Source organism: Alligator sinensis, unplaced genomic scaffold, assembly GCF_000455745.1.
Source record: "Alligator sinensis unplaced genomic scaffold, ASM45574v1 scaffold991_1, whole genome shotgun sequence".
Classification (NCBI taxonomy): Eukaryota; Metazoa; Chordata; order Crocodylia; family Alligatoridae; genus Alligator; species Alligator sinensis.
Genome location: NW_005842335.1, coordinates 114,840 through 140,107, shown reverse-complemented (window position 1 = coordinate 140,107; position 25,268 = coordinate 114,840). Strand labels below are relative to the sequence as shown.

General features: G+C 50.1%; 1 protein-coding gene across 14 annotated transcripts in view; it reads left to right on the top strand.

Annotated features, from left to right (window-relative positions):
- The window catches only part of BIN1 (bridging integrator 1), a 117,008-nt gene that overhangs the window by 40,997 nt on the left and 50,743 nt on the right, over positions 1-25,268 (top strand). For 13 of the 14 annotated variants that reach the window (XM_006028678.3, XM_025210114.1, XM_025210108.1 and 10 more), the window contains exons 2-4: positions 13,237-13,317; positions 19,855-19,909; positions 20,387-20,481. In XM_006028678.3, coding sequence (XP_006028740.1) covers positions 13,237-13,317; positions 19,855-19,909; positions 20,387-20,481 — 231 coding nt within the window. Of the gene's footprint in view, positions 1-2,265; positions 2,400-13,236; positions 13,318-19,854; positions 19,910-20,386; positions 20,482-25,268 lie in introns of those variants that run through there. The other variant, XM_025210102.1, reaches the window with a different exon arrangement.

Here is a 25,268-nt window from a genome sequence, read left to right as displayed (position 1 = left end):
ATAAATCCAGAGCGCCCTGTTGCAAAAACACACAAGGCCCTGAGACTTGAGTTTGGGGGGGGAAAATCCTCGTTGGCGTTTAGCATCATAGGCTGCATTGTACGCAACCTTTCCGTGAGGCACAGGGATTAACCTGCGAGGGCCTTGGTTTCTCCACTTGTTAAATGAGTTGCCCAAAATTGCACAGCAAGTCCGTGTCAGAGCCGGCGTGAGGACCCCGCTGTGCCCGTGATGTTCATCAATGATCAGATAGCGGTGTCATTCGCCGTGGTGTATTGTGTAATGCAAACCTCCGCACAACGCAGCAACTGGTTCCACTCGACTCTTGGGAGAGAGCCTCTTCAAGTTACCGTTCCCCGTATGAACCACGAGTCTGTTGGCCCATGTTGCATCCGCCCTCGTTAATGTGGAGATAGGGTCTTGGGAGATGGTCCCACTCGTGTGTGAAGTGGTGCAAGCACAAGTATTTATGAAGGTGGTACCCAGCATAACTCCATCTTCCAGATGGGAGGCACCTGTGATCTGGTCTTTCTGCGTATTTAAAGCTTGTGGAAGGCTTCCCAAGTGGGTCTGAGATTTGGAAAGATTTTAAGCCCTGCCTTTGGAAAGTTTCCTTGTCTCCAATAGTATTGAGACGATGTTGTTATGATAGTCTGGGAGATGCCTGAGAAGCAAGAAATCTTGTGGGCGATACCTTTATTGGACTAACTCTGCGGTTGGTACCGACATCGGTGAGCTTTCGGCCTCCTGGAAGAAGGGTGCTACGGTACCACAAAGCTTTCCAATGTCGATGCCAACCGCAGAGTTGGTCCAATACAGGATATCACCCACAAAGACTCTTGCCTCTTAACTTGCAGTGTTACTTCTCGGCAGAGTCCTTCAGGAACGTGCCCCAGGTCTTGCTGAAGTAAGAAATAGAGGACAAATCCTTAGGAAGATTTGCCGTCTGTGGGTACGTGTGCGATGAGAGAGGAGTTCCCATCTTCTTGCAGGTAGGCAGGGCAGCGAAGCAGGTGGGACTGCTGCTTTCTGTACCTCCCTGCAGGGAACCGGCTTTCTGCATTGTAGAGAAACCCCCGCTATTGAAATGGGTAGCGTGCATGGATGGGCCCCCTGTCCTGCATGCTTGGCCCATAATGCAGGGCATCCTCTGGCACGAGCAGCCAGGCCTGTGGTTTGGAGCAGGGCGATCCGACTTCTAGCCTGTGTTACTACGAATCTCCAACCGGCTGTGACAGCCAGGGAGCCCTGGATTTGTGACGCTACTACTTTACGTGTCCAAATACCTGCCGGCTGGGGATCTCCCAGCCCTGGAGCCTGCACGTTCACGGGAGCGAGCGGAGCTTCACAAACTCTGTGCCAGCCATTGAGATTGTGGAGGACGAGCCAATTTGTGTTTGAATTGTTACGTTTAAAAAAATGCAGAGACAAATTAGAGAAGATACCCTTCCTAATTAGAGTGGAAGAACCCTTTCTAGCCCTTGAAAGACTGGTTCTATAAAACGCCTCCTCCAAAAGCCATTACCAAGAGCAACAAATACATTTAACCCATGCAGCTCGTAGCGCAAATATTGCATCTTCAGGATCTTTTTCTATGGGCTGCTCAGTGCTTCTTCCTCCCTCCCTCCCTTGGCTTTCCCAAACGTACCTTTGTAGGTGGTGCACAAGAGGATGTTAATATAGGGTCCCCTGGAAAGAAAGTCCTTGATGTTACCAGGCTCGAAACACTCTGTGCAAGGGTCTCATACCTTTTTTTTGTTCGAGGCACTTAATAAAACTGCGGCTTGGAGTTATGCTTTTGCTCTGCTGCGTGTTCCCTTTCTAAGCTGTTTTTCTTCAACTATATCAAATCCTTTTTATTTCTGGTAAAGAAAAATCTAAATTAGGGCTCAGTGGGAAAGAGATTTTAAATGGAAACATTTATTCAGCGCCTCCTGCGAGATGCTTCTCTTGACCTTTTTTCTTGGCTCAAAAACTTGAATTTATCTTTGCAAACTTTTGGCCCATTTTTGTCTCGCTCTAAAGCACCATCTGGAATACTAGAAATGTGGTGTTTGCAGAACTTGCCCAGTCCCCAAAGAGAAGGCAATTTTCCTGGCTTCTTGGCAGGCGCTCCAGCTGATGCTGCACACAATGGACCGGGCCCCTGGGCTTCGCTCCCGCAAAGACCTCATCTCCATCTCTTTCCAAAAGAGTCTGCGAGGCTGGGATTGGGGGAGTCCTGCCACAGAGCACGTCCCGTGCTTTCAGTTTCGGAGCTCTCTCGCGGTTCTCTCATCTCCAGGAAATTGTTTCAAATGTCATCCGACTGGCTGAGATGTAGGTGGTGCATCCCGGTTTCCCGGTAGCTCCTTGGAGCCTCGATGGAGACATGTATAGCTATGAGCTTTGCAAACCAGGTCTGTGCTTTGGGGATCCCTAGACCTCCCCCGGCTCCATCAAAACTGGGAGGGGGTCTTGGCTCCAAAGTCCTGTTGAGAGCCTTGCCTAGGATGTCCTCAAGTCCTTGGGGAAAGGGAAAGTACAGGGCGGTGATTTACTTCTCCCTTTCGGTGTTTTATTTCTTCAAGCATTACTGTTGTTGGACAGTGCAAGCATTACTGTTGGTGGACAGAATGTCATGCTGAAGCTGTAAGGAAAAGGAAGGTAGAAAGGAGCTCCGGTGAAAAAGAAGTGCTGTGTATGTGTAGGGCTGTGGTTTTCCAACTTCCTAAAATCATGGCCCTTTGTATCACTTCTGCTGCTGTGGACCCCGCACCTTATGCTAAAGATGGATGCAGAGCCAGGCAACTTGGCCCCACAATGGTGGCGCGCGGTCTCCCCAGCCCGCTCCGTCATTACCCCCCGTCTCTTTGCACAACCCCTCTTGCAAAATCCCACGGCTCCACGAAATCCACAGTGATGGGGAAGGGCAGGGGTTGGAGGTCTGTTTGGAGATCTCTAAGAGTCTCTCCAATCCCTGGGGAGGTGGTGGATGGATAAAATATATAATGGAAATTTATTTATTTATTTTTAAATGGCTTTTCTGTACTCCGTGGTGACGGGCATTTACGGTTTTGTGGGTCGTCGCAACATTTCTGCACAACCCCATCGTGGCTTGACCACCACATTATTCAACAGTCATCTCCAACGTATGGCGATAAACCTTCTTGTAGAGAACGGGAATCGTACTTCTACGGGGAGAAGTGTCGCCGGCGCGCACGTTGCAGCTATCCCAGCATCTTCTTTCCAGCAGCCGTCTGATAATACAAATCTCCATGCACTCCCTCTTCCAAGAGGCCTGGGTAGTGCTGAAATGCGTCAGGCAATGTAGGCCAGCCAGGTAGGATGCCCCTCACCATCCTGTTCTCTCCTTCTTCCTTCCCCTCTACCGTCTCCCCTTCGTTTCCTTGCACAGCAGTCACTATAATTAGACCCAGCGCGAGCAGCCCTGGTAACTGAGGCTTCCCAAAGGGAGGGATGTTGGTGCAGGGAAATGTCAGTGCCCAGTTTAGAAAAGCAATTTGATACAAGGCTGGGATGTGAAAGCGCTGTGCTTTTGGCCCCCCTGTCTGCATGCAGAGATATGGCAAATATGGGCAGCAATTGCAGGAAACACGGCAGTGAAGGGGGCTTCGTTCTCACGGGTCCGTCATGGGGTGGGACTGGAGGCAAGAGTGGGAACTGGTTGGACCAGTGGGCTTCATTGCAGGTGCTGAGGCCAGAGCCCCCCTTCCCGAGAAAATGAATGCCAGATTTATGGTGGGAGGGAACTCGCGTATGTGGGGATGAGCAGGCCCGATAAGGGGAATATTGATCTCATTAGATATGATAGAGGCCTTGAATTTTAATGGCAGAAGTATAATTGTTATCTTGGTGCAAGGGGTGGACTAGATTAGTGGGGGCCAGTCATTTGGACAGGCTTGCCACAAATTGCCACGCTGATCCCCTTCTGCTGCCCATTTTGCTGCTCTGCTTTCTGCTCCCTGACTGATCTTTTCCTCTGCTTTCTGCTTCCTGCCATCTCAGCTGCCGTGCTGCCTGTCCCCTCCCCGATCTGCTGGATGCCAGGCACTGAAGCTGCCTGTGCCACTTGTCACATGCCACAGGTTGGCCCCCCTGGACTAAATTACCTCTTCCAGTCCTATGTTTCTACGATTTTATGAATGGTGGAATGACCTGCCATGTCCTGTGCTGAATAGCTGCAGGCTGGTTGGCCTTGGCATCTGTCCATGGAAATACAATGCAAAAGCTAATACAGGATTCGATTGAGAAACAGTAGAGATATCATTAGCGTTAGTCGATCTGGCTTTATGGAAAATGGATCTTGCCAATCAAACCTCATTTCATTTTTTAGACTTTTTTTTTTTTTTTGCCGAATTGGGGATTGCATCCTGGCGAGCAGTGACTGTAAAGGATTTAGAGGTCCTGGTTGGCTAGAGATGGAGAGGTGTCAAGAGGCAAATCCTTGGATGTATAAACAGAAAAGTAGGAAGAGGGAGGTTTTCTTTAATGATGTCTTTGACATTGGAGAAGCCTGATATTGGGATGCTGCATCCCATGCTGGTGTCAGGAATTGTCAGATGGTACAGAAGAGACTGTCTCAAGCCTGGAGGAAATACTTTACAGTGAGGGTAGTTAAATAAGTGTTTCTGAGTCGTCCTGGGGATGTGATGGTACGTAGCAATGGGATCTCTACAGTCACTCTTCTCTATGAAAGCTTAAATGCCTTCACAGAAGGATCTGTTAACACATCGGTGTCTTGATACCTACCCCTGGATTGCTTCTGCTGAGCTTTGGAGATGTCAGGTCTCTTGAAAAGAGAGAGAGATGCAAAATGCCAAGTCCCAAAGACAACCATTGACTACCATAGCTAAGGATCTTGGAAAGACTTAGTATCTGGAGTCAGTGAGCTGGGGATGTTGTACCCTAACTCGGTCTAAGGTGCAAAATGGTGACGCACACAGTCTTCCCAAAGGCCCTTGTTCTTCACTGCATCTTATTTCAAAGGGCACCAAGCAGTTGTGGGGATGGGGTGTTCTGCAAGAATCAAGGAGGCGCGGGGCGGGGAGCGCACGCACTGAGACGGAAGAGCTTTGTTTCCTGCAGAGCGGCCTCGGCTTCATTTGCAGAATGCAATACTGCATTTACTAAGCAAGCGAGCCGGACCGTTTTCATAGGAACCCCAGACTGAACACGGAGCATTTGCTTTTCCGTGGTGGTGAACGGAAGCAACTTGCATAATGCCCTGAAGCTGTGTTTGGATTGCATGCTCTCCTGGGCAGGAACAGGATCTCCCTATGTATCTCGGTATCAATGATAAATTCCAGAGTGCTGAGCGCCAGGCAGGTGACCTGACCACATGCAGCGCCACACAATAGCTCAGCGTTGGCATGCTATTTCTTGCATGTGCAGAAGGGCAGGAGCGTTGACTGATCAAAGAACTTGTTGGCTGCAGTAGAGGTGGCAGCATGTCCAAGTCCCAACAGGGAGAGATGAGATGTCACTTGTATAGGGGTTGGGGCCAGCTCATCTCAAATGGCTACCTTTATTGTTTGGGATGGCAGCTTTTCTGCTTAATGGGTCGAAGTCTGGCTCCACGGGATCTCTAGGCAGCAGGAAAAAAAGAACAAAGCTCAGATGGAGCCTGGAGGAAAATTACCAAGAAAAAGCTATCGGGTCCTGACTGCATTTCCGTGCTGGTGGGTGGTGGTCGGGAAAAGCACCTCCTTGTAATCCTGGAGAGATCTCAGTTGAGTTGGGTGTGCACATGAAGGGAGTCATCCATGCAAGGCAAGATTTCTAGTCTCCTTTCAAAATGAGCGAAGCCGATCAACAGCTGATCTAGAGATTTGGCGTTTTTGTGCGCTTCCCCTTTTCAAGCCACCTAAAATCTCCGAAGCTCAGTGGGAGCATATTATTATTATTATTATTATTATTATTATTATTGATGGTGATGATGCTGATCCTTTATCCTGCAAGAGAGATGAAGTGGACTGCAGGAAAGCTGCATTCCCAAACTGGGGGCTTCTGCTTGTTTTATAGGCCCAGACAACCAGGAACGTGGAAATTGTTGTTTAAGAGCATGTCCTTTCCTATCCCGACTAATGCCTATTTCCACATGCGGATCTGAGCAGACCCAAGAGTTTTGAGCCGGCTCTGAGATATTTAGCCCCTGTTATCTGCCACTCTCACGGTGACTTCCCATCCTGCCGTGAGAGTATTTTCTAGAGAGGACTGCAGAGAAAGACGACGTGCCTTCTCCTGCGGAGCGAAACCTGGGAGGGACTGAAATAGCTTTATGGAGCCCCGTGCCTACCTCAACCTTTTTTTTTTTTTTTTCCCCCCCCACACCTCCTTTTCTTCAACCCTGAATCATCTGTGATTATAGGGCTGAGCCATAGCTTTTCATTGCAGGTGAGAATAACACAGATTCTGTAAGTGCGGGGCACAGACCCCCGTGGGGTAATTGTACCAGACGCCGTCAGCCGAAGGCGAACTCTTGCTGCAGCGTTGGTGGCGATTCCTGTTGCTGCAATCCCCTTGCTGCATAGTACCACCTTGGGAAGGTGGCGGAGTGTGAATGAAACACCTTCCTTCCTTGCTTGTCATGATGGCATATTCGTGCACCGCATCCATACATCACGCAGCTGGAAGTTGTGGGTGCATCTCTTGCAGCGGGAAGGGCGGCTTTGCGGCGAGCTGCCCCGGGATCACGTCCCCTGCCTGTGCGGCAGCAGCAAGGGGCACACCCCTGCATCGCTGTCCCCACTGCTGCTGCATGGACAGGGGACGTGTGTCCAGGGCAGCGCGGTGCTCCCATTGTCCGAGTAGTCAGTACGATTTTGGGACTGTAGAAATTTGGATCTGACTTGGCGACTGGATCCAATGAAAACCCTAGATGCTGCTGGAAGTTAAACGGTTCTTTTGTTATCGTGTTGGATAACCCGGTGATACCATCCGTTGGGCAGTTTCAGCGCCCAAAGAAGCCAGGATGGGCTCCCAGAAGAGTGACGATTGCAAATATCCCTATTTAAGGAACTTGGGAGTGGACTGGTACGTCAGGGCAGATGCCTCGCGTCGGAGGCATATGCATGTTAGCTAGCCAAGGGGCATGAATGGTCCCAGCCTGTGTAACAACATCGGAAGATCTCTCAACCTGTAATATATTTGTCATTATAACCCTCCCCTCCACCCCCACCCCCACGGAGGTACAGAGAGATTAAGTGATTTGCCTTTGGCCCCAAAGGAAGTGGAGCCGAGCATTTCACTCTGAGTGTGCAATTCACTGGAGCATCCTTTGCCCGGGGCTTTGCTCTGGACTCAAATGGACCTTGGCTGCAAACAGGAAGCTGTAGGAAATGCTTTGTCTCTGCCAAGCTCGACATTGCCTTTTCCTCCTCCCGATGAAAGACTCTCTCTGATTGCATAGCCCTGGGAATAAATTCTGGGCTTAAAATGCAGCGTTGGAGGCATTAAAACTCCCCCCCGTCCCCGACATCCATGTGCCTTTGTTCCATTGTTTCACTGAAAGACTTCACTGTGTTGGGCTCAGATGCAGAAAACGGAGCTGTTCTCTAAACAGATGATCAGGGTAACGAGGGGGTGATTTTCCGTGGTGCAGAGGGCAACATTTGATGCCCCTGTCCTTGTGAAAGTCAGGTGAGGGTTTAGGGGTGTGTGTTGCTTTCCCCAAGTTCAAAACATGGATGGGAGTTTGCACCAGTCTAGAAGTGGTGCAAGTCGGATATCAGATGTGGGATTTAAGCTTTTTTTTTTAGACCTGTACTAGCGGTGTCCTGATCTGGTACAAATGCGCTCTGTATTCTGGGTGTCATCTTCTTGGGAAAGATCACAGGCCTGCAGCAGGGCTTTTCATCTTTTCCAGGTCACTGACAAAGGGAGATGTGCAAAGGACTTGCCAGTGCATTCATCTCAGGATCTTAATATTTTACTTTTAACACACCAGCACCAGAAATAAAGACCCTCTAAACCAAGTGATGTCTTATGTAGTTGCCACTGGGGCTTTGGGCAGAAAAAATAATCATGTAGGTATCCTTCTGGGCAGCATTTTGGTATGCAAGACTTTTCTTATGGCGCTGATGGGGCAGGGGTGGGTGCTCAGTGACTCCCAGAACTCAGGAGTTTGTCAGCTGGAAAGTAAAATTTGCTTCCCTTACCTCAGAAAAGGTGACTTGGACCCATGAGAAGGAGAGAGAGGCATAAAACCAGATTTTACTGCAAATAATCCCACCGGGGAGTCTGACACGCTGTGGGCATGTTCGTTCACGTAATTAAAGGAACATTTGCTTTTCTCTCCTCTTGCATCCGAGGGGCTGAACGTGCTTTCCAAACATCAGCCGAGCCCCGTGCAGGGCAAGCAGTCTGTTACTCCCGTTCCACAGCAGAGAAAACTAAGGCACAGAAAGCGCCTTTGGGTTTTGTTTTTAAATCTGGGAATGGTCAAGTCGGACACGGCCGTCTCGACCTTTTCTGAAATCCCTCTGCTGTTGGTGGGAGTTGAAGATTGGACGGGTTTGGGGGTTTTTGGGTGCCTGACTTGCTATGCTCCCTGTCTGACCGCTGCATGGCTATCCGGCCTCCCTTCTGGGTCTGTTGGGATCCTCACTTAGGGTCTCTGCAGTAGCAAAACGGCTCCTTTAATAGCTATAAAGGGCCTGAAATTTCCATTCTAACTTGATCGGGCTTTGCGGTGAGCCAAGGTATTAACGCTCCTTCAGGGGAGGGTGGGGAGCCGGCGCTGGTGGCTGACCAGGAATAGCCTGCCCTATGACAGCACCCGTGTCCCCTGGGGAGGGGAGTCGGACTGTGAACTCACTGGTTATTCATGGCCGGCTTGGACACATGTTGCTGGCTTCCTACACCCATAGCTATGTGCTTACTGCAGCCACAGTCATTCTGAATTTGGGCTGGGCAGTGTGCAAGGAGCTGATTAATTGGGAGTGTTCGTGTGGGAAGGTCAAACAAACTACCCCACCCTGGGGAGGTTTCCTCTCCACGCTCGGGGCGCTCCCTTCTGCTCGGGGCCGACATCTCCCCTCGTTTTGTTGGCATCTGTGCAATATTTCTTCCCTGAATATGGGGGGCTCTAGAGAGCAGTACATGACATCCTTCCTTTTTGTGGTCCCCCTTGCAGGGTTGGTTTCTTGCAATTAAGCTTCAGCACTCCTTATTTTTATTTTATTTTTTTTTACACCGTTTCCTTCTCTAGGGTGTCCTGAGTAGGTTCCTCTCCTCTGCCTGTCATGCCTTGCAGAGGAGGTGGCCCCTGGTCGCTGCTGGGCAGCGCCAAACACTTCCTGCCCTCGCCCTGGGACCAAGGTGCTGGGGAGGAAGAGCCTGGGAAATGAGCCGGAGCGATCAAGAGCGCAGGATTTCTAGCAGCACCTGAAAAGTAGCCTGTGGGAAGAGGGGGCAGGAACTTGCTGCTGGCTGGGGAAACCAGAGGGATTTGATATTGGATTAGCGGCTTCTGCATGAGAAGCATAGCGCGTTGGAAATGCCCGGCGTGCAGGTGCAAGGTCACTCGTCGCTGCTCCGTATCTCTCCCGCAGACGAGTATGTGGAGTGTTTTGCACATGGGAACATCTGTTTCAAACCTTTTGAACCCTTGCAGCGGCCTCCGCTCCTCTTGCAGTCCCACAAGCACCGTGGCTCTGTTCACCATAACCCACCTGGGGCCTCTCGGATCAACAGCCCTTCTCTTGATTTTTTCCCCTCTTTTCAGGGATTTGAATTCCCTCTCGGCATGTGCAGAATGAAATAGTACAGTGTGGGGTAACCTTGCTGGCAGGTGTGCCACAAATGGTGTTCTTCTTGCTGGCCTCTCTGATCCTGATCTACTGCTCTGCTTTCTGCTCCCCGCCCTATGCTTCCTGCCTGATCTTCTGCTCTGTTTAAAGAGCTCCATCTCCGGAAGATTGGGCCTCTCGAGACACAGGTTGAAGCGGTTCCTTTTGGTCCATACACCATCCCTTTTCTTGCTGTTGCCCCCCCACGCTTTCGTTAGCTGCTTGGCATGGGCAATCGAGAGTTTTTGGTTCACGTTCCTCTGTGGTGCGACACCTTTGCATAACAACCAGAGATGGATTTGTCCATCTCTCTGGTTGAAATATGTAGAAAGGGAGAGTCCAGAGCACCCTGGAGAGCCATGCTGTCTGCTGCCTTGCGACTGGGTTAGATCCTTAGAGCAAATCCTTTTTTGCAGGCACATTTTGCAGGACCGCCGTAATGGGGAGATCAGCTCATGGACCTGTTGCCATATCCTATAGTGTCAGGACAGCCCGATGCAGAGAGACGGAGACAAGACTCCTGGGTTTGGTTGTTAGATCTGGGCAGGGCAGGAAGGGGACCATACCGTTGGCCCTCTATCTTCAGCATCACAGTTTGCCTCCAGTAGCCCTTTTTAAGCTCACTGCACGTCCTCCTGCACATCCAGTCTGCAAAACATGTTGGGGCTTCTGGTTCTTGTGCAGAGGTGGGCAAAATACGGCCCAGGGGCCAGGTCCGGCCCACCAGGCCATTTTGTCCGGCCTGCAGTGCCCTTAAAAATTTTAGAAAAGTAATATTTATTTGCTCCTAGCTGCCTGTCAAAGATGGCAGGATGCAGGGGCAGTAGGGCCCAGAGGAAACTGGTGGCAGGACCCAGAAGCAAGGCCTGCCCAGCTCTGCCTCGCCAACCAGAAACCCCCGCCTAGCAGAGGCTTCTGTCCTGGGACCATAAGGCCGTTCCTGCTTCCCTGTGGCGGAGAGGGAAACGCTGCCCTCAACAGCTTGCCAAAACTCAGTAGGCGATCTTCCGCCCGAAATAATTGCCCGCCCCTGTTTTAGTGACTCCTGCGGCTCCAGCCATACGAGCTCGTGCTTCTACCTTTTTGGAGGTCCTTGGCTAAATCGATGGTCATAAGCAAGATGTTGTTCAGAGTCGTGTGTGGCTTTTCTTTTTTTTTTTTTCTCCCTCTTGCTTTTGCATGAACACCCCTGAGACTCCCACGTGGGAAGGTTTATGAGCAGCTGGAGAGCAAAATGCCACGACTCTGACCTAGATAATTGTGGCGCAGCTTGAAGAGGGGAGAAGGCAGACCAGGTGCTAAATGACTAAGCAGATTTATCCCGTCCGAGTTGCCGTACCTGCCTGCTGCCTGTGACCTTGGGGAGACGAAGGTTACAGGCCATTGCAACGGGCTGTGTCAGCAGAGGGCTAATTTAATCCACGTGGCTGTTAAGGAGACGGGCCAGCCAGAGAGCATGCAAAGGATTGTTGCACTAGACGTTGTGGGAAAAACAAAGATGCCTCCCAGGATTTGTCTGCCCTGCTCGTGCAGCACCGAAGTCATCTTTTTCCTGCCGCAGGGAAAAAGCAGTTGCACATCCCCTCCGTCCTCACCGTCTCACTGTTATCCTTTGGAGAGTTATTCCAGTTCCCTGCTCCATCCATGTCAGCTTACCCGCAACAGGTGGGGTCTTTCCCTGCTCACCTGTTTTTGAGGCTGTTGTTCCCTTTATGGATGGGGAAACCTCGGCCTGTCCTGAAGTCGGGGAGAGGCAGAGGCGGTCTCTGCTTCTACCTCTTAGCACTCGAGCTGGGCTGGCATGCTAGCGGTGGGATGCAGCAAGGCATGCAACCCAGGCAGCTGGATAGATCTAAAGCTGCTGCTTTTTTGCTGGGTCCTGGAAGCAGCTTTCCTGGAGGCTGAGGAGTACCAGCCCTTGGCCAAAGAGATCCAGAAGGGATCCAGGAGTCAAGCGTCTGGGTGGATGAAGGGCCAAGCTATACTGCTGATGGTCTGGTCGATCCTTCCCCAGCAAAGGTGCATAGCTTTCTGTCCTTAATAGCTCTCTTTGGGCCTCCCTGCCTTGCTCATCCTGAGCAGTTTTTACTACAGATGGGAGCGATCGGTGGGTTGGTCCTGAAGCAGACGGTGCCGTTTGGCAACGTGCGTGTTGTGGCCATGGCCAGCCACTGCCTCCCGCCGTGGAGTCGTATGCACAGGGAATGAGTGTGCTTGGAGGGCCACGTGTGTCAGATCTCTTTGCAGACATCATATTTTTGCTTAACAAAGAGATTCTGTTTAATGGACCGGGGTTGGCTGAATTCATGCCCCTTTTACCCCTGCCAAGGACCTTTGACCTGCCCTGTGACCGGTGCTGAATCAGTTCTGGTCTTCCCTGCGGCTGAAATCTGTGCGTGCGGCACGCTTGTTATCGGGGTCTCCCTTCCTTCTCTGCGGGAAGTGGCTTGTTCAGAGCCCCAGGGCAACCCTTGCCTGTGCAGAGAGCCTGTTAAAAGGAAACCCTTGATAAGACAAGTGCCCAGATAAGGGCTCACTCAGCCTGGGGAGAGCTGCATTGCTCGTGTCTGGAAAAAGCAGGTGGTTGCTGGTGTCTGTCATGATTGTGGGTGTGTGTTCGTAGAGCGGCGAAGGCCTGGCAGGCTTTCTCTTACCTCTGGCACCACATAAAGGTGTGAATAGGAGCCTCCTTACCTGTGATGATCAGCCCAGTTGATGGAGGCTGGACATGCACCTCGCTGGGATCATTTGATCTCGGTGGCATCCCTATTCAGAGCAGGGGGGGTTGAACTCGATCGTTCAAGGTCCCTTCCAGACCTTCATTTCTCTGATTTCTAAAATGTCTATGATTAATTGCTTCCAAGCTTGTGCGTGTGGGTGAGGAAAGTAGTTTTCCCTTCGTGTCCTTCCTTTTCCTTGTATAGTCTCCAGATTTGCCTTCCCTTTTGGGGGATAAGCACAGTCCTGGGAAGAGGGGAAAAAAAATCCCCCTGAGCTGGACTGGATCGTGTGCACCGTGCCGCCTTGCACAGTCGTTCGGACTTGTGCAAAATGAGTGCAAAAGCCTCTTTGCACTCAGTAACTTTGCAACTTGGGGGTTAGCCTTCTCAATCCTCCTGCCTTCGCCAGCGGGGAACAGCTCTTAATAACCAGGAAGCCTGTTTCTCCTGACTCATTCTCCCCCTTTCCTGAAGCGGGAAGGTGAATCCCAGGCCGCTCGCTCTCCGGTGCAGCTTTCCCAGCTGAGTGAGTTCATCCTGACTCAGTTTTTTGTCCTGTATCCAACCACAAAATGCTGAGCAATAAAAGCAAGAGAAATGATTTTCTCTTCTCTGTTCCTGTCTGACGAGCCAAGACGTTGCAGCGGTTGGCACCTGCCTCTTAACCCTCTTGTTGTGGTCACGCGAGTGCCATGTTTAAGCCCTGTCTTGTTCCTTTCCCGCAGGTCCTCCAGAAGCTCGGGAAAGCCGACGAAACAAAAGATGAGCAGTTTGAACAGTGCGTGCAGAACTTCAACAAACAGCTGGTAAGCTAACTGGAGATCCGTAATTGCACACGGGGCCCTTGCGTTGCAGGGGGCTGTTGGAAGCACGTGGGCAATTAAGGCGTGCACACACGGAGCCAGAGTCCTATACAAGTCACCCACTCACCCCCATCCACTTGCTGCTCATATACATCACATCGCACTTCTCTCTTTCGGTTTCCTAGCTGATAACCACATACGAACCAGGTCACGCCCCAAAATTTAGGTTTCATAAAATCAACCGTGATTAGAAATATTCCTATCGGAAAATTTTCCTTAGTACGTTTCAATTAAAAACGGGTTTGCTGTACGAGTCTGCGTGCTGCTGGAAACCAGGTCACAGCTGGAGCGTTATTGTAGTGCAAGCGAAAGAGACTTGGACGTGAAAAGGAAAACTGAGCAGTGGGTAGTTTCACTTACCGAAGTGGGGTGACATGCACCAAAAAAACAGCATAAAAGGGGAAAAAGGAAATATGCTGGCAAGGCTGATCAAGCCCAATGCATGGCTTCCTTTCTCTTCCTTGTGTAGTATGTGTGTGCCAAGTACAACTAACTGTGTGTGTGTGTGTGGGGGGGGGGTTCGTTGTTGTATGTCAAAAAAGTAAAGCTATTTGTGCCACACAGTAGAAAACACTTTGATATTTAAGCTGCTCGCAGAGGCATCCCCTCCCAAACCAGGTGCATCCTTGACCTAGAACTTTTTTTTTGTATGTTAGACTGGAGGGATGCTGGAGGACTTTTAGCCCAAAGCGAGTGGTTTATGGGGAAGGGCTGATCGAGCTGAGTGCGACCCCCAAGCCTCCTCCCTCAGTAATTGGGGGGCAGGTGAACTGCAGCGAGGGTCAGAGGGGCCTGGGCCTGACGGCGGTGGGTGTACCTGGAGGAGGGGAAAGCTTGCATGAAGGCCTCCTGCTAGGCTGGAGGATGGTGTCCCAGGCCAGTGGTGAAAGGCTGTCAATTCACACCTTCAAGTCCAGGCTGGGATGGGACAAGTCTGCAGCTGGGGTTTTCGCAGACATCAGAAAGGCTTTAATTTATCCTGGGGACAGAAGGGCCAGACAGTAGTTATAGCATCTCTTTGTTTTTTCAGACCAAGCCCTGCTACCGCCCGTCAGCCGCTCTGTCTGGCTCCCTTTCTCAGGTCCACAGGGCTGTCTTCCACCACTTCACCTCCTCCCCTGGATCCCTGGGTGGAGAGGGCCCATTTCCATATACAGCTGCCCTTGCTGCCAGCGCATGCATGTATTCCCCACCCCGTTCTGCGTCTCCCCTTGTCAGCATAGGGCTACCCTTCTGCAGCCAGTCCCCCAGAGAGAGGATCTAGTAGGATGTGCGGGACAACTGGTCCCTGAATATATCTGGGGCCGACTATTGCTGCCTTGTACCCAGTGCACAGCGAGATGCAGAGTTGTGATCCCATCACATCCTGAATGTCAGCTGAAATGGATCCCTTTTTTACTGCTGGTTACTCAAGTCTGGCGAGGTGTTAGGACTTAGCTTATAAAATCAAGATATCGATCCCTGGAGGCCCCGTCCTTTCCTGGGCAGTGGCAATAGCTGATGCTCTGGAAGGAAGTACAAAATCCGCTTTCACCAACTGGGGCAAAGTGTAGGGGGCTGAGCTGTTTCTCTCCGAGTCCCTGCTGCTCACACAACGTCCTGAGGTGCGACTTGCCCCCGCTTTTGTCTTCTATAGCTAGACCAGCTATAAGCAGTCATGGAGTTATTTAGCCTTCCTAAAAGAAATGCCAAAACCACCTCAGACCCTTAAAAAGGGTTGCAGTGAGACTTTGCAACCTCCTGAAGCAGGGTGCATCAAAGACGAGCAAAGAAGCATTTCCCTTTGAGCACCAGTCTCACCGCAGATGAGAGCGTCTCAGCTCTCCGCTCGTGGGGGCAGGACAACATGAATTGTACCATTTAGTTGAACGTTTGGATACCAGGGACTGCCACTGACTTACTATACAGCCTCTGGAGAGTCACGTCTTCATCTCTTTGTACCTTAGTTTCCCCATCTGTAAAGCCAAGTGGGGCGATGGCTGTTCCACGGGGAGTGCCATAGCAATAAATGTGCTCAATTTTCCAGCATTTCAGAGGATATCTGGGGCTGAGTAATTCATATTCTGCTGGCTCAGCCAGAGTTGGAAACGGATTCTGCCTCTTGCGCATATTGTGAGATTTCTGAGGCCTTTCCTTGCAAATAAGCCTATTGCACATCACAACTCAGGCCTCTGATGTCTTGCAGAAGATCGGTGTCCGGGCTGGCGCTCCCCGAGGCTGGAATTGGCTTGGGTGTGTCCAGAATAGTCTTGAAGCAGGTGGCAGGAGAGGGGACCTCCAAAGATAACTTGACGGCACTTGTGTCGCTTGATCGGACGTGGTGCCCACGAGAGGGGTCACATCAGTTGCCGTTCTATGCGCAGGCTATTTGTGGATATAGGATGAGTGTAAAACGAGCTCTCTCCTTCACTGGAGGCATCCTGTGGTTTCCCCAGATGGCAGCTGGGTGGGCACGGGGAGGGGTACCATGCTTTGTATACCTCCTGTGTCCATTCAGAGCGGTACAAGAATATCTCCCTGCGGTCTGTGAATGGTAACAGCCCCCTCTTCTTCAACAGAAGGGTTCTGCTACGTGACACACGAGCTGAACGCAGTTCTGCTTCTGTGGGGCCACAGATGTCCTCACAGACCGGGTCTGCGAGGGCCTGACGGGCAGCATCGCTGGTCAGTTTTACCTTCTCCTTGTGATGGGCTCAATTCGGCCTCGAACCGCTGAACTAGTCCCTTGGAGCCCTCCATCCTCTCCTAGATGTGTTGCATCAGGGCTGAGCTTTAGCTAACTCTTATAGTTCGTGCACAGTCAGGTAGATGGATACTCTGGCTGGGAATCTCCTACAAAACTTGGAAAAGTCCTCATAAGTTCTGAGAAATGGCTTCTAGGACCAAATTTTCAGTGGACCTCTATAGTGACATCCTCCAGAAGTGGGGGACGTATCGTTTTATGTGCACAAAGCTGAGACCCTTGCTGGTTTTACAGGCCCAACTAAGGGAATGCACTGCGGAAGAGGCTGCCATAGTTGCAGAACTAGCTGCACCTCTCTCTCTGGTTGGTCTGAGTTCACCCCCTCTGGTGTCACGGCGTGCACCTTTTCCCTCCGCAGTTTTTCTGCTCTTAGATCAGCCCAAGTTTCCTGTGGATCAATGGTTCTTACTTTACAGGTCCAGCTTAGTTCACCACCTGCAGCTCTTTTCCCTTTGAGACTTTGCATGGGTGCATCTACATGTTCATTAATGTGCTTTTCTTAATGCGCATTAAATTGACTACCTCCATTGTGAGGTACTAGAAAAAGGTGCATTAGTTTATTTTAATGTGCATTAGCAAAAGCGTTTGGTTGTTTTGTGATGCTTTAATAGGCATTAAAATAGGCTAATGCTCATTAAAGCGCACGCGTAGATGTGTCCGGTGGGTAGGGAAGAGTAGTGTGACCAGCCAGGCTTCTTAAATCAAACTGGTGCTTATCATTTGGAGTAGGAAACAAACAATTAGAACAAGGTTTTCAAAGGAGCAGGCACCCTGCATGCCTATCTATTACTGCTAGGCCTGTGATTTTCAACTGGGGTGCTGCAAAATCCCTTTCTGGGTGTTGCCCAGCCCCCTTGAGAGCTGTCAGTGCACCGTCCTGTCTGGACAGATGTAAAGGAGGAGACATTATTGCTGCCTGCAGAAAGCAGGTAACGTATATAGCCAAGAAAGGCCGTCACCAAAGGTCCTTGGCAAACTGCTAGTGCTAATAATAAACGCCGGCACCTTTTCCGTACGTGTGAGCGAGCTGCTATTTAAATACAAAAAAACACTTCTTCGTGGAACCAGCGATAGATATGGGACAAATGAAGGAAATATCAGAGGTGAGGCTGGATTGAAGCCTCCGATTCCCAAAGTCTTGAAAGTTTGGGGAGCGTGGAGCACTCTCTGGGATACTACCACATGCGGTGTGTGGTACGTGGAGTTTAGGGATATCGAGTCTGCTAGCTCAGCTAGGTGCTTTCAGAGGGCTTGGATAAGAGTAACCATGCATTGCAAGTGTAGGTCTGTCTGCTAAGAGGGATAATACAGCCAGGGCCTGTGGAAGGGCATGCAGACCTCTCCTACCTGTATCCTGCATTGCATGATCGGTCAAATGCATTAGACAGTATAGGGGAATGCCTTACTAGGAAGCGCGGGGCATTGATGAATGAAAGAGGGTGGTGATATTTTCCCATTGCTATTTGTTAATCCTTTGGTATGCGGTGGTGTGTCTGCATGTGCACATATAACAGATATAATCATATGCACTAGTAGTCACGCGGTTTTTCTGAATCCTTTCCCATGCTGCACTTGCTAGGTATTTCCCTCCGGTTGTAAATTTATTGTAAGCAACTTCTCAGAGCTTCCCCGTACTCATGCCTGACTTTGGGGGCTCTGTGACTGGGTGATGAAACCTGCACCCGATGGAGGTTGTGTCCTACCTGTTGTGGTTGTGCTAGGCCTCGCGCAGACATGGCTGCATTTTCAAGTGCAGCCTCTAATTTTGGGAACCCCCATGTTCTAGCTCTCCAGCTGGAGACGTTATGACGACTGAGCGCAGTGCCTGGGGCAGAACCATCCCCGAGGATGATCTGCTGGTCCTTGGGGCCTGAAATTGGACCACCAAAATTGGAGGTGCCCAAATTTGAGATGACTTTTAGAAAGGCAGTCGCTGGGGATCCCATGCCCGCGGTCAAAGTCCGCTTGGGAAAGGGATTTTTTTTCCCCTTTTTCAGTGCAGTCTCTTATGGCACAAGTCTCTCTTGAATTTGGCAGTGCCAAGACGAACGTGGTGGTCTAACTTTATAACTGAAGAGCCTGTTTTGTAGGGGAGGGGGGGCGAGTCCAGGCCAAGAAGCAAGCACCTTGATGGAGGAGATGGATAGAAAAGAGTTGCATTGAAGTTAGAAGCAGCTGTCAGAGGGGCCCTATGGGCTCCTTGAGCATAGAGTGGGAGTCGGGCTATGTTAACCTGGGGCCTCCATGTGGGAAGTGTAAACTGGGAGGAAAAAAGGAAATTAGATGCAACAAAGTGCATGATGACGGTGCAAGGACTAGCAGCCTCCCTCCGGCACTGCCCTTTGAAGTTTCACAGCTGCACCCCTGGCTAGGAAAGATCAAAAGCAGGCATTTGATACAGAGATCCCAAAGACCTTCTCTGTCTTTTCCTCTTGCAACAAAGGTCTCTGTCTCTCTCCACCGCCTCGTCCTTCCTTCTGTACTGATTTCTGGTGTTGTCTTGACAAATGTTCCCATCCCTGCAAAGAAAACATCCTCAGGTCCCCATCTCACATCACCGCACCGTCTCTGCTGCGCTGGACCTGCCTCTCTGCTGCCTAGTGTTCATGCTGACATTTGCACCAGATGGTATCAAGTGCCACCGGTCTGATTTGATTGCATTTTTAGGCCTCCACAGTATAAATGCAGATGACACATTGGTAGGAAGAGACTAAGTGAGCACGTAACTCTGTCAGGAAAAAATCATGTCGCTCTGCATGATTATTGATCTTTCCTAAGTAGTCAAACTGTGTGTGTGTGTATGTGTGCATGCACGTGTCCATGTCTGTGTCCACATGTTTAAATCTGGTCTAAATTTCAGCCTAAAAGGGTCTGAGACCTTGGTCTTATCTCAGTTCCCAGGCTGTGATACCCCCAAAATCAAGCCAGAAAGCTGGTTGTTTCTTAGCTTCTGAATACATTGAAATTTGGTTTTAGCAAGGGAATACAATTTTAAAGAAAAGCAATCAATTTTTCCTATTTGATGCTGTTGTTTTGCTTCCCGGTAGCTTCGCTCCTTTGGGAAAGTGAAATTAGACTGCTCAGCGTCCTCGATGCGGCCGTGTTTAGGGTATCCATCATCAACCCGTCAAAACTCGAGCTGTTCCCAACAAACCCTAAAACAAAGGATGTGCTTTGGGAATGGACAGCTGTGCCCTTTAACTGCTTCGGAGGGGAGGAGCAGCTGCCGCTCTCTCGGGAGCGTGCACCAGCTGTTACGATGCAGCTGTTCGTCGGCATGATCCTGTAGTGAGCTCACAAGTGAGCTCAACTTCTCCGTGAGCCCGGATGAGGCAGAGGGAAAGTTGCAGTGGCTCTGCAGTATGCGTGTTGCTCCCGAGTCGTGCAGACGTAACAGCAGTATCATAACAGCTTATCAGGAACCGCTGACGTCAGTATATCAAATCTATACACTAGATCCCCTGCACCCTACATTTTGGACTTCCTTTAATAACCTGACAGCATTTCTCCCTCTTTGGGGATTGGGGCCCATTGCACTCTTGTGTCTTGCCCTAGCTTGAATGGACCATTTCTTAGTCCTAAACTGGTTCTTCTGCCATCATATTGTATGGGGCAGTTTGGGGATGGGGGGAGGTGTTCCCTTCCCCTCGTCCTCAGCCCCTCGGTGCAGGCGAGTCCTGCACGAACCCTTCCTTTGCATCACGCAGTAACGCGCTCTCTTGTCTTTGCCGTCACAGTCAGAAGGCAGCAGGCTGCAGAAAGACCTTCGAACTTACCTGACTTCCGTCAAAGGTAATGTCTGTGCAAATGGAAATGTTTCTCAATGTGCCCAAAGTAGAGGTCTCCCAGCTCTGCCTCTGCCTGCCTTGTGCTCCCCACTTTCCTAAACGGGTTTTCTGGTGCAGGGAGCTTGGTTTCTCCTGTCTTGCTCCCTCGAATGGCAAGAGGTGGCTGTAATGAGACCGGCTTGGTGAGGAAACATCCAGTTGGCAGGGTGTCTCCCTGTCTTGCATGCTGCTGGGTGAAGATGAGCAGTAGTGGACCTTGGGGGCGGATGACTGCAGCATGGGCATCCTCTCCCTCTTGTTTCTTACCTGGGCTAGCTGTAATCCGGGCTGTACTAGCAAGGGTCACTCTTGCCAGTATTTTGCCCAAGGCAGGGAGCGGGGTAGCATTACTTATTCCATGCCGTCGAGTACGGGTTGCTGAGGAGGGAGGGCCTCCCACGCGGTCCCCTTCTGTGTCTAATGCCCCTCTCCTCTTTCCTAGCAATGCACGAGGCCTCCAAGAAGCTGACCGAGTGTCTGCAGGAAGTGTATGAGCCGGAGTGGCCCGGGAGAGACGACACGAACAAAATAGCAGAGGTGAGACGCGGTGCGAGGCAGCCCTTGGGAGTAGAGGATGGGCAGGGTTGAGGTCTACCAACTCTGCTCCTCTTGGGAGTCTCGCATTGACCCGTCCTTGTGGGGGTAAGCATCTAGGAGAAGAAGAGGTGGCTTCACCATGGGCTTGGCTTTCTCTTGCACCTTCTGATGCCCAGGTCTAACCCTGCCTGCCCTGCTTATGAAATGGGCTTGTATCTCTTTCTTCCCTTTAGTACTTTGACTCTCTCCTCTGAGTGTTTTTTAGGAGACCTGTTAGTATCAAGTATTGCTCATCGCTTTAATATTGCACACTGTCACTGGAGATGGACTTCTTCCTATACTCTCCTCCCACAGCCAACCTCCTTTGTCTTCATTTCAGATGTTTTACAGCTAGATTGCTTTATTGGAGGGAGTGGGGAACTGCTTTTGGCTGGTAACGAGCTAGCTGCTAATGATCAGCTAATGACCCATGCAAATGCTAATGCCCCGTACAGGTGATAAATGCCTTCTCTTTCCCACCCTTGATACATACTGAGACTTGCAGCCATGTCCTTCAGTTTTCTTCCACTGTTCATAAAATAGCCCTTTGGTTACAATGCTAGAGGTGTTTCTTAAGGTCCAGGGTTCAGCTATGAGCTTTCCTTGTCCTGCTTCCAGGAAGCTAGTCCAGATGGATGCAAGTCTTTGGGATAGTACTGATCTTTTATCGTGGACTTGCATACTGCTTAAACGTTTGGAGCTGCTGGGTGCGACCACTAATAAATGGTGCATTGAAGCCTCTTTCTTCCCTGAAATTATGGTCTCTCGTTTTGGGAGGTTGCAAGGTCTAAGGCACCGTATGAAATGTGCTGCCTTGGATACGTTGGATATTTCCTACCAGCAGGTGGTAGGGGATGTGATGTCTGTGTTACAGATTGTGGGGGAAGCTGCCTGTCTCTCTCTCCCTCTATTTATTTATTTTTTTATGGAAAATTTTTCCTGTCCCAGGTCAAATCAGCCAAATCGGGTCCAAATCTGTTTGAATCATCCAAGAACCACATGTGGTCCAGCTACCAGCAAGCATCCTTCACCCCGACCTGGGGCTTTAGATGCTTCCAAATCCTGTGGCAGGCATCCTATGTGCAGGCCCAAGCCCGGAGACTTGGGGTTCAGATGTCCCCAAGTGGTTGCAGGAGCCACCAGTGGTTGCAGGAGCAAGCTGTGGAGGAGTCTCCGATTTCCATAAAGTCGGCGTGTAGCCGAGATCCTCCCACTGAAAGCTGGCCAGTGGGAAGCTAACTGTGAGGCTCTCGTAGGGAGTCCTGTCCGCAAGCAAACAAGGGTGCAACCCTCCACTAAACAGTGCCATTTTAATTGCATTACCTGTCAGGGTACTTCCCCTGCCACCATTGTGGTCACAGTATTTCTCCTGCACCCACTATGCATGATACTGTCCAAAGCCAAAAGGCTCGTAAAGCTGTCTGCCTCTATGTAAGACCAAACTGGTGAGTGTGCCCACTCTTCTAGCTCCTGCTGGCAGAGCCATACCATCTCGCTGACAGATAGCAGATGATAGATGGGGTATGTGGGATACCCATACCTTCTGCCCTCTGTCACGTGCCCATGGTGCAATGCCAGCCCCCCGGCAGAAGGGAGTCATGCAGAAGTGCTGCAAAGCCACCTGGAGCCAAATGGTTGTATGCATGTAGACCTACTGTTTACAGGGTCACAACATGGGTCCCGTTAGTCCAGAGGCGATGCTGGACACAGCATGGGTCCCTTTAGGGCAGAGAGGCGATGCTGAGGGGGAGGGTTAACAGGACCCCTGCTCCTCTCCCACGGCAGCTTCCATCATTCGGAGGTTTAGGAAGTTCGGCGCAGAGGCTTCATACCCCTCTACCATGATCAATACCTGCTGCGAGACCTTTCCTTCATGAACGTAAAGAGTTATTCTCCCAACCCCCTTGTTTTCAGAGTACCCCCACAGCCCTGAGCTTCTCCTCCTGGCCTGCGGCTTGTCCCAAGGACGAGACCGAGTCTTTATCTTATCAGCTCCGCTGCCCTTGTGCAGCTGCAACAGGGGAATCTCTGCCAGCTCCAGGTGGCTTTCTTTCGGGTTGTGAAAGAAATGTCAGGTCTCCCTTCCGTGGGGTGTGTTATCCTGCCGTTGCACTTGCTGAGAAATCACTTTTCACCCAAGGCAATCGGCAAGGCAACGGACAAAAGGATTTATGATGTCGGAGAAAATCATCCAGATAAACTGACCTCTAGAAGTTTGATAACAGAATAAAAAGGCAAGTAAAGGTTCTTGACGGGGAGCTACCTCCCAGCCCCCTGTCAGCACTGCTGGTATGTCCAGAAACCAGCTTTCCAGCTGATTCTGCCAACCCTGGCTGCGGGGGACTTGGACTCCCCAAAGCCAGGGATCCAAAGCCCCCAACCACCTTACAGACAGCTCTTATAATACCTATGGCTCAGCACCCCCATCGGCACTGTCCCTGTTCCTCCCAAATCTCCATGCTGCCCCAGCAGCTTCTCCCCCAGGAGACCTGGCGTTTTGTGGTTAATGGGCCATTTCTCATAGATACCTTTGCTATAGAGGAGTTGATTTCCCCATTACAGGCAGACAATAACTTCTCCTTTTGCCACTGTCTGGGAGTGGCAATTCTCCTTGCACTAATGACACAATACCAAGAGATATTTAGCAAAGATATTCTGTCCACTCCCTTAAGTATGCATCCCTCAGCTCTTTGGGTAAACCGTGTCCAAAATTGCAAATGTGAATACAGATGACATAACATAATCTGCACAGTATTAACAGTGACATAAATGGAGACAGCATAACGTGGGTGTTTCAGTGAGACGACACATGCCGCATCGGTGAAATAAATACAAGAAAACATTCATGAGCCCCAGATCCTGGTGCGGTTTCTAACACCCTCAGTGTAAAATGTCAACTAAAATTACAGGGTGGGAAAGTGTAGGTTTTCCACAGAAAACCAAACTGGAAATTTCTATCCTGAAATCATAGACCATGAAGGTTGGAAGGGACCTCAGGAGGTCACATCTTTAGTCCCTTGCTCAAAGTAGGACCATCCCCAGCTAACGAAGTAGGACCACCCAGACCAAGGCTTTGTCTACCCAAGTGTTAAACTTCCACAGACATGCTCCACAGAGCTTCAGGGGAACGGCAGTTTGGGTGGCTCACCCTGGCCACCTTTTTGGGGGCAGGTTTTGTGTTTGGGGACAGTATGTCCAATGCCGAACTACAGCCCCCGTCTTGCTGAGCCACTGTGGTGCGTCAGATTGGACTGGATACTAGGAGACAGTCTAGGCACAAGGCATCTGAATTGGGTCCTCCCTGAAGTGCTTTAGTAGCTGAACTGAAGTCTTGGTCTTGGAATAACAGAGCGCAGTTTTGGGCTCCTCACTTCAAGAAGGATCCAGGGAAACTGGACTGGATCCAGAGGCGAGTGACGAAGATGAGGAAGGTTTTGGAATGCAAGCCATTCAAGGAAAGGCCGAGGGAAATGGGCGTGTTTCGCTTGGAGAAAATATTTGAAAAGCTGCCATAAAGGAGAGAGAGAACAACTTTTTCCCTCTTGCAAGAGAGGATGAGATAGGAAGCAATGGCTTTAACTTGCAGTAAAATGGATTTAGATTAAATCTCAGAGAAAATCTTCTTAATTCTAATATAAATTGGACAAGAGAACAAGGTGCCCAAGGGAGTTGTGAATTTTTTTATTTTTTATTTTTAATTGGAGCTGGTCATAGCAGCCCGTGAGTCTTGGTAATGTCTCAGTTGTTCGGCAGCTGCCACTGCTTATTCCTCACTGGCAGTCCTACTCCTCTGCTCATGATATCATAATTGACTTTTGGTATTCAAGGCTTTGTTCTGCTGCCCATCACATTCAGATCCGAGCTTCAGAGATAACGGTCACGCTACAAAGGCAAATCTGAGCAAAGTGAAGAAGCAACAGCTGGAGACTCTTTAATTAGTCTCTGAGGTGCCACCCTGCTCTACCTCCTACTTGTGGCAGCTCAGGTGGGAGCCAGCGGCTATCAAAACTGATATTCCTTAATCACCCTTGGCCTTGGAGCCTCCTGGGCTTGGGCAATCTTGATTTATGTCAGTGGCTTCTCAAGTTTATCTAACCAAGTCCCCATGGCTCAATCCTAACTTCAACAGGAGCTCTTTGTGCCTGATTGGATGTGTGCACACTACTCAGCTGCCTTTGTATAAGCAGACTTTTTTCTGAAGTATCCAGAGAGGGTGGGAGTTCAATGCATCTTAGAGCTCACAGGCAGACACCTAAGAGAAGAGCCACAGAAAGGTATATTGTTTGCATGTATTTGGGTGTGTGCCTTGAATGCAGAAGTACCCAAGTGGGTTGGATATGTTGGTGAGCCAGGAATGAAGATCTTTAACGATAGGCAGACAAGGTTCTTTGGGTGAATCTGATATCTTTTATTAGACCAACTTAAATAATTGAAGACAATTATTAAGCAAGCTTTTGGGTTCAAAAACCCTTCGTCAGGCTAAGGAAGTTTCTGCAGTTGGTGTGTGCTCTTCCTGGATGGAATGAAAAGTAAAGCAGCAATGTTTTTCTTTCTAATTGTTGCAACAAAGATGCGCAAACATGTTTTGCAATTAGGGCTGTCAGTTAATCGCTAACATGTGCAATTAACACACTAAAAAAATTAATGAAAGAACCAATTTAACAATTTAACCTAAATCATAGATGTTAGGGTCGGAAGGGACCTCAATAGATCATCGAGTCCGACCCCCTGCATAGGCAGGAAAGAGT